The 14,230-nt window shown below is 37.3% G+C and overlaps 2 protein-coding genes across 3 annotated transcripts in view; one reads left to right on the forward strand and one right to left on the reverse strand.

Moving 5' to 3' along the window:
* Slco1b3 (solute carrier organic anion transporter family member 1B3) overlaps positions 1-14,230 on the reverse strand; it is a 1,042,880-nt gene that overhangs the window by 921,105 nt on the left and 107,545 nt on the right. The window lies entirely within an intron of this gene.
* The window catches only part of LOC142855850 (solute carrier organic anion transporter family member 1A5-like), a 47,956-nt gene that overhangs the window by 4,512 nt on the left and 29,214 nt on the right, over positions 1-14,230 (forward strand). For both annotated transcript variants that reach the window (XM_075982376.1, XM_075982377.1), the window contains exons 4-8: positions 1,878-2,019; positions 5,501-5,633; positions 7,545-7,651; positions 10,088-10,234; positions 12,840-12,938. In XM_075982376.1, the coding sequence (XP_075838491.1) occupies positions 1,878-2,019; positions 5,501-5,633; positions 7,545-7,651; positions 10,088-10,234; positions 12,840-12,938 (628 nt within the window). The remainder of the gene's footprint in view (positions 1-1,877; positions 2,020-5,500; positions 5,634-7,544; positions 7,652-10,087; positions 10,235-12,839; positions 12,939-14,230) is intronic.

Here is a 14,230-nt window from a genome sequence, read left to right on the forward strand (position 1 = left end):
TTGAAGTTTTCCAACATAAAAGCCTGTTTGCCTAATGTATTGTTACTTTATTTTCTTAAAGAAGTTGGTTTTATAATTGTGCATGTCTAGCCAGAATTATTCATTCAGGAAGATTTATGAGAATAAGTTAGAGAAGAGGTTCTCAACCTGTGGGTCACAACTCCTTTGGGGGTTGAAGACTTATTCACAGGGGGGCACCTAAGACCATTGTAAAACACAGATATTTACATTAAAATTCATAACAGTAGGAAGATTACAGTTAGGAAGTAGCACATGAAATAATTTTATGTTTAGAGTCAACAGAATATGAGGATCTGTATTAAAGTGTATACCATTAGGAAGGTTGAAAGAAAAAGTAGAAGAAGAGAACTCACGTAGGAGAAATGTAAAAACTGCTTTGAAAGCATTTCCTTCAGACTCTAGAGTGCTCAGGTTAATAGTCACCAGGATTGCCTTTATAAATTCTGATGTTGTGTAGCAGCAGACCTGAGCCAGCATGGACACTGTTTTGTTTTGGCTTTGTTTGTTTTATTTTCTGCCTACAACAAAATACTTTAGAGAAAGAGCTATTTGTTCACCATCTGTTTAGTTTTCTTCTTCAAAAGTTAAATCAAATGAACGATCTCCACAAGCCTTTTTAATTTTGAAGACTTCCCTTTTAAATACAGAACCTGACTATAAAACTCATGAGAACATAATCAAGTATCAATCAAATCCTCTGAAAGATTTGCAGTGGGAAGAGGAAACATCTCTGCCAATGTCATTTAGAGTTAGAAGATAAACTTCTATAGATGGAATTATACTATCTTATAGTCATAGAATTTTTTTTTTCGAGACAGGGTTTCTCTGTGGCTTTGGAACCTGTCCTGGAACTGGTCTACAGAGCTAATCATAGAATATTTTTAAGCTATACTGAACTTGGTTTTCACATTCGCCATTTTATTTATTTTTGTGTTTGTTTATGCTCAGGTTAATGCAGATTAATTGGTGCTCATGACAAATTTTATAAGCAGGAAATACTAATCTAACACAAGATGATTTGCCTATTATTTCACATGAGAGAGTACAGAGGTTTCAGGAGCTAGGATGGTGACATTTGCCATCAACCAGCTGCTAGAAGATAAATTAATGGAAACAGGAAGCTCATTCATTATATTGCTTAATGTGAGTTTTAGTCACAGGCGGGTACTGTGGAGTCTTATCAGGACCTGGTCCCATTTTATCCTGCACCTGGAAGACTGCAAAAAATGTTCTGCCCTGGGTTGATATGTTATGAACACAACTTGAACTACTGAATTAAAAGTTTATAGGGTTTGCTGCTTCAGGAAGAAGAAAAAAAACAGAGACCAGTTTGCTGGACCATTGCCTCCAGAACTGAGACTGTAGCTTGTTCTCAAAAATGCAGAAAGAGAATAAAATATTGAATTGCCTTGAACATCCAAAGACCTGTCACTCCTGAAAACAGGCTTGCTGTAGAAACAATGCTGTGGTGTAATTCTGTGTACTATTCCTTCCCTTCCTTAAAGTGGACAACTCTTGTCCTGCAGAGAACAGTGTATTGCTGAAGATCCAACAATAACTGTGCCTTACATAGAATAGTTTCTTGTCTTTCTGTATTAATGTGGTACACTAGCAAGAGAAAAGCCATATTCATCTACAAAACTCACAACTTCAATCCAAATATTCTAACCCTGCATTTTCAGAGTTAGGACAGAGTAGAGATTACACTTTAAAGTTTTTTTTTTCATGTTCCAGGGCTGTTTAAGTTGGATACAATCCTCAACCTCACAGTAGAGGCTGTTTTGCCAGTATATGGCATATATATATATAATTGTAAAATGAATTTCTCACTATTTCTTAAATGTTTTTGTTCCTAGATGTTTCTTTTGGCATTAACAGGGGCATATGTAGCCAAATCACTATCAGGAATTTATATGAATTCCATGCTCACACAAATAGAGAGACAATTCAATATCCCCACATCTATAGTTGGATTTATCAATGGGAGCTTTGAGATTGGTGAGTTATTTTCACATATACTTATTGTTATATATTGACATTCTCTCCTTATTTCCTATATTAGACTTTATAATTTGTGAATTATGTGCTTCCTGGTGTGATTGAATAACCTGGTTTTGGTGTAAAGAAATTATTTATTTAAATATCTCCATTATAATACCTAATTATTGCCACATATCTTGATATGGTCTCTTTATTTTTTGACAAGTGACAGTACATTTTTAGTATTAATATCCATCACTTGAAACTCAAAGAGACACTAAGGCCTCTTCTATGACATTTTACAAGGTGTCTGTGGGAGCCTGGAGGAACTCGTGTTCTGAAGAGAGCAAATTCTTCTCTTGCCCTATTGTGCCTGTGAGTTTGACAGCTCTCCACTTCTAGTCATCAGAAAGATGAGAATATTTTCTATGTTTTCCTGTGTTTGAATAATTCCTAAGACAGAATTTCTAAGAAGAGTGAATGATCTTTAGGTAATGAACTGGGATATGAGAATAAAGGGGGTCAAGGAGGGAAAGATGCCCTCCATAAACAAAGTGACCTGGAAGACTTTTAGTCCTAGTTGTTACTTTCTTCAAGGTGAAATTGTCTTTAAGGTATTTAATCAAAGCAACAAAGAAAATCAAGGCTGTGAAGTAGCTAACACACACTAAAGTTGCTTAATTGGAATAGGACTGAATGAACATGTGAGGTTGCTCCCAGGATCAAACTTCTTAGTACTTCCTCTACCGCCTGTGTCCTATCTTCACAGTGCAGTCAGAATGAAGGCATTCCTGAGATTGAGTAATGTTCCATTGTACTAGAAGCAGCAAGTGCCATGCATTGGCTATCCAAGTTCAAACAGAACACACTGTGCTAGGGAAAACAGTATCGTGAAGGGGTAAAGGTGATCTGGGTGGAGAAATGAACAGCTAAATGTGAAGGGGAGATGTGTACAGAGGGTGAACTATTAAATAGTTTGTGTGGGGATCAAGACAGCCCTGTGTTATGGGAGGGTGGAGAAGTGTTCAGGAATGAAAAATAGATAGAGACTGCAGCTTGCTCTGGAGTGGGTCTTTTACTTCTCTGGTGGCAGAGAGCCAGTATGCGGTTGGATCTTTCTATGTCAAGGACTTATATTGAAAAGCAATGCCATCTTATTTCTGGATAATACTGTAGTTATACAAAATCAAACTAAATAGGTCAAAATGAATGCATTTACACTGAAGTATAATTATCAGAACATTTAAACATCCTGTCAGGAGAAACATTCATGCATTTTAACAAGGCAAAGAACATCTACATCTGATTTTCAAGTAATTATAGGCTGCATGGCCTTCTGTAGTATTTACAACAATCATGATATCATAAACCAATATTTATAGTTCTGTTGGTGACAGAAAGATGACTCTTCATGTCACTATTGCTTTGTACATTACTGTGAACAGAAACGTTGATTCCAAGTTAATGATTATTGAAAATAATTCTCATCCAAGTTCATGGAAAACTTTATTTTCTGTGATTATTTTTTAAACTAAAGGTTAAAAAGTCTGGTTTAAATTAAAACATAATAACCTGAGCAAGGAAGTCAGGACCACACGGGGTGCGCCCACCCACGGAGATGGTGGGACTGATCTAATGGGAGCTCACCAAGGCCAGCTGGAATGGGACTGAATGATCAAATCGGACTCTAAATGTGGCTGACAATGAGGGCTGACTGAGAAGCCAATGATAATGACACCGGATTTTGATTCTACTGCATGCACTGTATTTTTGGGAGCCTAATCTGTTTGGATGCACACCTTCCTAGACCTGGATGCCCCCTTGGACTTTCCACAAGGCAGGGCCCCCTGACTCCTCTTAGGACTGGAGAGCGAGGGGCAGGGGGAGTGGCGGGAGTGGGAGGGACATGGGAGGATGGGAGAAGGTGGAAATTTTTAATAAATAAATAAATATTTTAAAAAAATAATAATGCCACTGGCTGTGGCAGATGACTTAAAGGGAGTCCTAAATTAGAATCATTGCGATGTGAAGGAATTCACATTGGACAGTGAATGCAGCATTTGGTGGGCATTTCCCCAGTTAGTGTTGTTAACAACCTTCCCCTAGCCTGGATGACACCTTACATTCCCCCACACCTTCCCTCCAATTATTTGAGGGACACTAAGGCAATGTAAAAGGCAATCTAAGTGTAATGTGAGGAAGGAATGTTTTCCTTTCAAACAACAGAGATTTCAGACAAGATCCAGTTCATTCAGAGCAGGTACAGAGACTAGAAAGGAGCCCAGAGAGTTCAAACAGTGGGTATCCTGGGGTATTACCTTCTGAGTCATGACCTCATTGATATGATTTGTGGACAGAGAATGGGTAATAAGGATATAGAGGGAGGCACATACCATTCAAAATAATGCAACGTCTCTTCTTCTTAGCAGAGTAGAGAGAAATAGAATTGGGAGAAAAACAAAGTCTTCATATATCTTTCAAGTATTTGGGATCACTTAGAGATTTGCAAAGTCATTAAAAAAAGTATTTGAGTTTTCTAATTTTTTTCTTTATGCGTTATATGAATGTGGTAAATACTCTTCATCAAACTGAAAATATGTGGTTTGTAGAGAGCTTACTTATATATTTGTTTCTTTTCAATTCCTTTTTTTTCTGTTAATAGTACTGATGATTGAACCTAGAGCTTCACACATTAGACAAGCATTCTACCACTCTATCCCCAGCCCCTTTATTTACTTTTTATTTTGAGGGAGTTCTCAGTAAGATGCCTAGGCTTGTCTTGAACTCATTCTGCAGCCCAGGCCAACTTTGATTTTGCAGTCTTCCTGTCTTAGCCCCTCTGTGACTGGGGATAACAGGTCCCCGGCCCCTCTACTTCTTTTATCTCTTAACATCTATAGTAAAGTCATCTCTGTCAGAATAGGGTGTCCCACTGAGTTTCTTTAAACCAAAGTTTTCTACTAAACTAAATAGTGCAAATTAATTTCTACTATTAATTTTGTGTTTGAGTTTATGCCTCCAGCAATCTGGAACTAAGTTGCAGTTGGAGAGTTAGGACTCTGACCTTCTCTCTGTTTAACTGGGTCTAAGGAAAGATATGAAAGTAGAAGCAGATATCCAGCTTGGCTGTGTTGAGCAAAAAAATGATTTTTTAATTATTAAATTAAAAATAAAAACATGATTCCATTTGACTCTGCATAGAGCAGACATGAGAGGAGCAGCCAGATGTGACTTGCAGGCTAGCACTTGCTTTTGTATCCATTCTGAAAGACTAAATAATCCTGAATAAACCCCTGAATATTCTCCAAAATGAAGGAGAACCTTCCGTCAGGGTCATGATTGATTATGAATTTAAAATAATGCACAAATCTTCTAAGCACCTATTGCTGTGTTCTTAAGGTGGTTGTTAAACAATGAACACTAGATTGCAAATATAGAGGAGGCTATTGACTATGATGTGATAATACTTTACTGAAACAGGCATTCTCATTTCTCCTAGGAAACCTTTTGTTCATTATATTTGTGAGCTATTTTGGAACAAAACTGCACAGACCTATAGTGATCGGTGTTGGATGTGTGGTTATGGGCATAGGATGTTTCTTAATGTCACTACCTCATTTCCTAATGGGCCGGTGAGTATCCCAGTCCTTGATGGTATTTTTAGTTCAACTTTCAATTGCAGTGAATGAGGCTTAGAATTTCCTCTCTGGGGGGAGCAATGCTCCCCCAAAGTATAGAATGCTAATATGGAAATTAGCATTCAATTTGTGCTTGCCAGGCACCAATGTGCTGACTGATCTACATCTTCATGTCTAGATCTCTTTATCTGTGATAAAATGGGAATTTTCTTTTTTCATTTTGAAACATTTTCCTGCTTTTTTTATTGTCAATAGGGGAGTAAATGGACTTTGAATGAACAACTGAATTTTTAAGTGGATAATAAATGAAAGAATATTTTGTCATCTCAGGTGTTTTTGCAGGGAACTGGAAGCTTGTGGATGGAATTTAAAAGTTATTCTTTGCTTTTTATTTGATTCAAATCAATGTCAAGAAATATTTCAAGAAAACTACTGTGTTTGTCTACCTTCTGCCAATGGAGATTATTCTTTGAATCTGGCTTGTCCTCACTGGGTCATGAATAGAGAGGCACAGACTCTTGTCTACACTTCACTGGCAATCTCTGTGGGGACATCCAGGCAGTTGTTCTTGGGTGAAGTGGTTCTGACTTCTGTACTATATTATTCAGCATAAAAACTAGAATGTTGACAAGTATAACTCCATACTCATGCAGAATTCAGCAGCCCATAGTTTCCTCTGGCTGTCTCTCTTCTAAACAGCACTTAGAAATAATAAATATTAAATAACTAAATGAAATCCAGGATACCTACAATGGAGATAGACTTAGCTGGATACATTCTCCTCTGCTGTGGTAGTCTGTCATTTTCTTTCTAGGAGAAGCTGATCCTTGGTGATTTAATCAAGTTAAATGACCATAGTTTATTAACACTTTTTGTACCATGACTCTGCATTGACAGGTGATGGATTCTGTCACCTTTTGTCATGACATGGGAACTTTTTCTTCTGTTGGAGCTAATGAACACATAGGAAAATGATTGCTTGAATTCTCTGAAAGGAAGGATAAGATCACAGCTCAGAGATCACAGAGCAAGTGTCTTGATTTGTTGTGTTGTTTCTTGTCTCTCTCTAAAGCTTTCATCTTCTCAATTTTATTTTAGTGAGTTTCTTTCTTTTTTTTTGTTTCTGTTCTTTACCTCACTCAATTATTTCTAGAAAATAGTCATTTAGAAATATCAAAGGGTCGGCATTAGGGAATCTGAAAGCTATGCCACTTACATGTGGAGATGAGAGCTAACTGTAAAGAAGAGGCACATTTTTGGAGATTATCAAGTTCTTTTGATGAAATTTATTACTTATTTATATTCATTTATGTTTTCAAATTGGGGGTTATTTTTGGTTTATTTTGCTGTGTTTTGTTCTGTTTTTATTTGAGATAGGTTCTTGCGAAGCCCAGTCTGGCCTCAAACTAACTGCATAGCTGAGGGTGACCTTGAGCTTCTGTTGTTCCTCTCTCCACCTCTCAAGTGCTAGGGTGACAGACATGGGCCACCACACCCTGTTGATGCAGTTAGGGAGTTTAACCCCAGAACTACATGTCCAGCTTCATGATACAGATTTCCATTTCTATTTATTTGGGGGAGCTGTATGTCTTTGCACATGCATGGTGGTTGTAGGTATTCACATGTAGAGATCAGAGGACCACTTATTGGAATCACTCCTCTCCCTCCACCTTTATGTGGTTTACAGGACTGAGCTCAGGTCATCAGGCTGTGCAGCAAGTTCTTTACCTGCTAAGTAATTTCTCTGGCCCAGCAATGGGATCCATGATGTTTAGAATGACCACTGTGGAAACATGTCTGTGTGGGTTCTGGATGATGTTTTTACAGGGAAGCAGGATTCAGAGATCTACAGATGCTCTCATTGCACTCAGGTCCTCACAGTGAATGTTTTCTGTGTCCACACAGATACGAATATGAGAAAACAATCTCACCTTCAAGCAACTTGTCCTCAAACAGCTTCTTGTGTTCAGGAAACAGAAGCCAGACTTTAACACCAACACCGGACCCTAAAGGTGAACTAGTGCTTCTTATTGTTTTCCTGCTCAGGGACATGGTTACTCTGGTAAAGGGCTTTGAGTGTTACATTGGATTTAGTAGGCATCTAAGACAAATGAACAATCTTTGTTTCTCTTCTCAGGGAAGAGAGATGTCTAATAATATAGAATTCTCTGCTTCCTAAGTTTGAATAAACTTAAGACTCCTTTGTTTCTTAAAGTAGTTATTAAAAAACATGATATCTACTCCCGCACCACTGTAGAGTTAATCCCACAAGAGAAAACAAATTGGAAGGGTGGATCTAGACCCATAATAAGATCTGTGTGATCTTATAGTTTGGTTTTCTGTTGCTATAATAAAACATGGACTAAAACCACTTCAGGTAGGAAAGAGGTTGTCTAGCTTATAAATTGTACTCAACCATGAGGGAAGCCAAGTCAGGAACCTGGAGACAGGAACAAAGCAGAGTCCACTGGGTATTTATTGCATGTATTGGTTACTTTTCTTTTACTATGATAGACTGCCATAACAAAAGGGAACTTATACACAGAAGAACATAGCTGTGCTTAAGATTCTAGAACAATGCTTTTCAATCTTCCTAATGCTGAAACGCTTTAATACAGTTCCTCATATTATGGTGACCACCAATCCTAAAAGTGTTTTTGTTGTTCCTTCGTAGCTGTAATCTTGCTACTGTTATGCATCATAATGTATATCTATGTCTTCAAATTTTCTTAGGGGAGCCCTGTGAAAGGGTCATATGACCCCTAAAAGAGATGTGATCCCTAGGTTGATAATGACTGTTCTAGAGGGATGAGAATCAATCACGGCAGGGAGAAAGGCAGCAGGAGGAACTCACATCTCAACTACAAGCATGAGGCAGAAAGAGCAAACTGGGACAGAGGGTGAGGCTTTAAGCTCTGGAAGCTGATCTGCAGTGATATTCTTCCTCTACTTCTCCAAATAGCACTACTAACTGGTGACTAAATATTTAATACCCGAGCCTGGGGGGGGGCGTTTCCATTTAGAGCACCATACCACTCTTACAGAGGGCCTGATTGATTCCCAGCACTGTCATCAGGTTGTCCCCAACCCCCTGTCAATTCAGTTATGGGGAATTGGGTGCCCTCTTCTGGCCCTCTTGGGCACCTGCACACACATTATGCACATGTGCTTTGTAAGGTACATAGGTTTTAAAGAACATTTTTAAAGTCACATATGCTAAAAGACCCACCACATTTCCTGAACACATAGTTTGATACTGTCTCAGTAGGATTGTCTCAGGCCAGAACTTTTCCATCTTATGTAGATTCATGCCACAGAATTTGCAACAGTCCCCAAGGCTTGGAACGTCACTAGTCTCAGGGAATCTATGGAGTGCCATTAGATTCATTATCTGTTATTCAATGATCATCTGTTGTTTGATCCATTGGAATATTTGGTTAATAGTAAAAGACAGAATCGTTAGAAAAAAATATGGTTACTACTCAGTTAAATATTTTGTAGTGTTATATCATTTGTATATTGATAAATAAATCTTGCCTGAAGACCAGAGACAAAGTTAAAGCCACTAAAGGTCAGTCAATGGTGACACACACCTTTAATTCCAGGATTTGGGGGACAGAACCAGATAGATCTCTGTGAGATCAAGGCCACCCTAGGCTACACAAGATCAATGCAGAAAAAAATATAGGTGCTGGTGGCTCACACCTTTAATCCCAGTCCTGGGGAGTCACATGCCTTTAATCCCAGCATTAGAGAGAATACAAAATGGGAGGAGAGAAGCTTAGTCGGCTTAATCTGAGGTATCCCAGACTTGGTAGAGGTAAGACTTCTCTAGTGGCCTTCCTGCTCTGCTCTTCTGGGTTTTGGGTTGAACCCCAAATTTGTCTCTTGGGTTATTATTTGTGCTACAATATTTAGTATCTACAAAGTAATTGAGGCTTTTATCAATCTTCCCTGTGTTGTGTCAGTACGGCACGAATTATCAGAGACATACACACACGTGTGCTTCTTTTTTAATCCTCAGAATTGTGGATGAATGAGGCAAGGCATACATTAACTTATTGGGTTCATTGGTTGGCAGAAAACTGAATCCCTAGAGGTGATGAAAAGTCCTTGTTTTTAATGTTTGCATATTTCTTTGATATAAATTCTCACAACCAATGTGTTGTCACTAAATACTGAATTGGGAAGAGGTATATATCTGTAGAGTCATCTTTCCCACCTGTGAGAATTGGTTCCAGCATAAATAACTCCTATAAATCGTTGATAAATAATATCCCAAAATAAGCAGTAGGGGTGACTCAGTGAGTCACAGTTAGCACAGTTACATAACTCCTTTCGTGGTCATCATAGATTTGTGACCCAAGAAACAAAGAAAATTTTGAATTAACTCTCAGTAACACTTGACTGTTGAAATGCTTATCTGTTTTTCTCTTGTTTTAATATAGAGTGTTCAAAAGAAATCAAATCCTTAATGTGGATATATGTAATGGTAGGAAATTTTATCCGTGGAATTGGTGAAACCCCCATCATGCCCTTGGGTATTTCTTACATAGAAGATTTTGCCAAATCTGAAAACTCCCCTTTATATATTGGTAAGTTTGAAAATCAGAGTTGGAATCTTTACTAGCTAACCAAGTCCTCAGAGGCTAAAAACATTTATTTATTTATTTATTTATTTATTTATTTATTTATTTATTTGGACACATTGTGGTTTGCACAATGCTGATCTGAGTGCTATTTCACCATTGGTCTTAAAGATTATTTAATGGAAGAATTAAACACCATAGTTCCAGACAAGCCACTTTTTCAATCAGGCTCTCACGGTTGGAGAGCCCGCTAACCTTCTGAACCTACGGTCTTCTGTTGCTACCACATTATCCCTAAAGCATTAGAGATTCATCAATATTTCCTGGAAAATGTTTCTTAGATTTAATTGTGGTTTTTTTTTTGTTGTTGTTGCTTTTCATTATCATTCTTGCATCTATAAGTTATTACAATTTAATTATTGGCCATTTTGTATCTGTAGTACTTTAAAATACTGTCTTATATCTGTCTGTCTGCCTCTCTCTCTCTCTCTCTCTCTCTCTCTCTCTCTCTCTCTCTGTGTGTGTGTGTGCATTTTGTTGACAGTGTGGTGTTCAGATGACAGCTTTTGACAGTTGGCCTGGATATTGAACTCTGATCCTTGGGTCAAGTTTGATGGAAAAATGCCTTTACCTGTTGAACCTTGTGCTTGGCACTTAGTATTTTCTTTTGTTGTATTCTTGTAAACTATCTTGCAGAATAAGACTTATCAAATACTATTTTAATCATGTCTCCTTTACTATGTTCAATAGTTGGTTTCTTATTTACCATCTTCTCTCTTTTACTACTTGGGGCTCTGCAACCTGCTTCTCTATGAAGTTAATGACACATTTTCCTTTGTTTTAACTTCTTGGCCTAGACAGGCAGGTTTTTTTATGGTTTTAATAACTATCCAAGTTGATCTTTTGTTTGTATTACTTAAAAATGTCTTTTTAAAATGTATACATCTTAAGGGAAGAACCATTTGAGTGTATACCTATTTCTGCTGTCTCTTAACTGTTCTCAGCTTATTAGGAATAATTTGCATATGTTCTTAAGTAATTCCATCTGTAGTTGTTTATAAACCCATAACTTTGTATATAGGGACACTTTTCAATTAATGTATACATATTACTTAACATGAAAGAACAAACAAACAAAAATGAAAGCAGATAATAGAAGAGAGGAATAGGGTTAGGATTAACCAAGATTATTTAAATTAAAAGTAACTTTTGTCACTATTTGAAGACTTACTGATTTGGCAATAATCTTTTATATTTAGGTATGAAATTTCACAGAGGTAAAAAGTGACTATGGCTGCTGCTTTATTGCTTGCTCTGATCTTTCAGCTTTCACCCTAATATGTGACTCAGAGTTTTTATTTAATAATACTACTTTGGATCACACTTCAAAACTGTGTTAGTTTCATTTCTTTTTCTGTGAGGAAATGCAGCCTTGGAGAGAAAGGAGTTCATTTATCTTATAATTTCATAACAATAGAGAAGTCACAGTAGCAGAAGCTTGAGGCTGCTGTCACAGATCCAAGAGCAGAGAGTGAACATATACATGCTTATGTCTTTGCTTGCATGGTTGTGCTCAGCTCTTTCCCTACTCTTACATAGTTGATGACTCCCTGCCTAGGGAATGGTCCTGCTCACAGTGGACCGGGTCTTCCCACATCAATTAACTTAATTGAGACAGTCTTCTATGGACATGCCCCAGGTAAACCCAGTGTAGACAACACTTTATTAAGATTCTCCTTCCAGGGAGTTCTAGGCAGGACAGTTGACAATTAAACCTAGCCATCACAGAAACCCTTGAAAACATAGCTATAGAAGCAACAAAATGACCTTGCTCATATCCTGGCTTTGACAGGACTGCCTGTGATAGTACTGCCTTGGGCCTTAACTCAGGATGAAAGAGAATGTGTAATGTAGCTTTGAGTGATAAAGTTTTTGTGTCAATCAGGTTTCTGTCACTTTAATAAATATCTAAGATAACATTTTATAAAGAGAAAGTATTTGTTTGGCTCACAGATTTGGAAGTTTTGGTCTATGTTGCTGGAATGTGTGGTTTAGAGGCTTGTGATGAGGCAGTTCACCATGGTGACAGGAAGGATGATGGAGTGAACCCATTCATCTTGTGAGTGGGAAGGGAAAGAGAATGAGGAAGGGGCTATTGTTCTACTCCAGATGACCTGAACATCCGCTATAATACCCTGAATTGGAAGTTACTTCAGGCTTCAGTCATAACCCCTGGGAAACAAGTCTGTGACCCATGAAATTCTGAGGGACATTCTGTATTGAAACAATGGGAGCATCTTTCTTAATATTTATATAATCAATGTATGTACATGCAACACATATATGTACATGTAATGGGTATATATGTGTATAAATTTACATGTAACATACATATCAAGCTCAATTTTTTTATATCGAATACATAAGAATACCTAAAATAGTGGGGTATAGCTCAGTTGTAGAGTGTTTGGCTAGGCTACTGGATTTGATACCCAGCTCGACAATGGAAGGAAAAGAAATCTAATATCTAAAACTATTAATAGTCAAGGCTTTTGTGTGCAAGCAAACTCTTTGTGTGGTTGTGTAACTTCCTATTTTTGTTTACTTCCAGGTATTTTAGAAACAGGAATGGTTGTTGGCCCATTGATTGGACTTTTATTGGCATCCTTCTGTGCAACCCTTTATGTAGACATCGGATCTGTGAATACAGGTAAAATACATTTTATTTATATAGTATAGTCTCTAGAGTGTAGAAGAATGCTCCAGATTAATATACCACTGCCTCCTTTGATCCTCAGTTAGGCAAATTATCACTGCTTACAGTTTGCAGACCCAAGAGGAGCAGAGGTAAGGATAAAACGCCACCTTCTCATTAAAAGTCCCACATCCTCTCACCACATCGTAGCCACTCCTTTGGTTTCAAACAATTTACTCAAATAAGTTTTTCTTAATGAGGCAGTCACTGTGGATAATGAAAGAGATCTTTTCATTAAAAAAGAAAAGTTTGTGATAAGCACTTATTTAAAAGGTTTCACATAACAGACGGAAATAATCATTACCTGCTCAAAATTATATTGCTGCAAGGGGCCCAGTTCCCGTGTCAGAGAAACTGCAGGGGAGCTGTAGAGCAGGCAAACCTCTGGACAGATGCACAGACACTCATGGGAACTTTATCTGAGGGCCAGAGGTTAATTCTTTGTTTTATTTTTCTTTCTGTTGGTTGTTCTTACTCAGTTCTTTGGCTGTTCAGTTCTTTTTACCCTGTCATTTTTACTTCCTCTTCCAGTTGTTCTCCTGTGATATTTTCCTGGTATTCTCCTTTTGCTTCTTCCCGGTTGTTTCTGTTCTCTTTTCTGACGCTTTTCCTTCAACATATCCTCTTCTCTTATCTTTTATTTTTTCTTAGCCCTTTCATACTTCGTATCTAAATATATCTATGCAATAAGAGATTACCTCACATTTCACATATTTTTCAAAAACAAAATCTTTACATAAGAAAAAAATTTCATTAAGATCAAAAGTTACATGTCTTCCTTAGAAGCCCACAAATAGAAATTAAACATTTTTATTTGTATTAATTTTCCCACCATAATATCTTCATCCCAAAGCAATGACTCTTTCTTTTATTACTGAAAAAAAAAGTTCAGCAAGCTATGTATATTTTAGCTAATTCCAGACAGCTCTTTGCAGTTTCAGTATATATTTCTATTTTTAGCTCTACTCTAGAGAAACTAAATGAGTGGTCAGATAACCACCTATTTTTCTTTACACAATAGGGACGTTTAATTTTCTTTCTCAGTTTTTTTTCACATACTAGTGGTGTGGTTAATTCTGAAATTACGTGACCAAGAAACTCAGACCTAACCTTAGGTATAGGGAAATAATTTACTTTAATCATCAGCCTGTTTTTTTCACAGGCATAATTCATGGGTCTATAGTTCATTAAACTTCCTTGTTCTTGTTTTCCATCCTCTGCAAATCCCATATTTGGGAAAGGTGACT

This window comes from Microtus pennsylvanicus, chromosome 8 (genome assembly GCF_037038515.1).
Source record: "Microtus pennsylvanicus isolate mMicPen1 chromosome 8, mMicPen1.hap1, whole genome shotgun sequence".
Lineage (NCBI taxonomy): Eukaryota > Metazoa > Chordata > Mammalia > Rodentia > Cricetidae > Microtus > Microtus pennsylvanicus.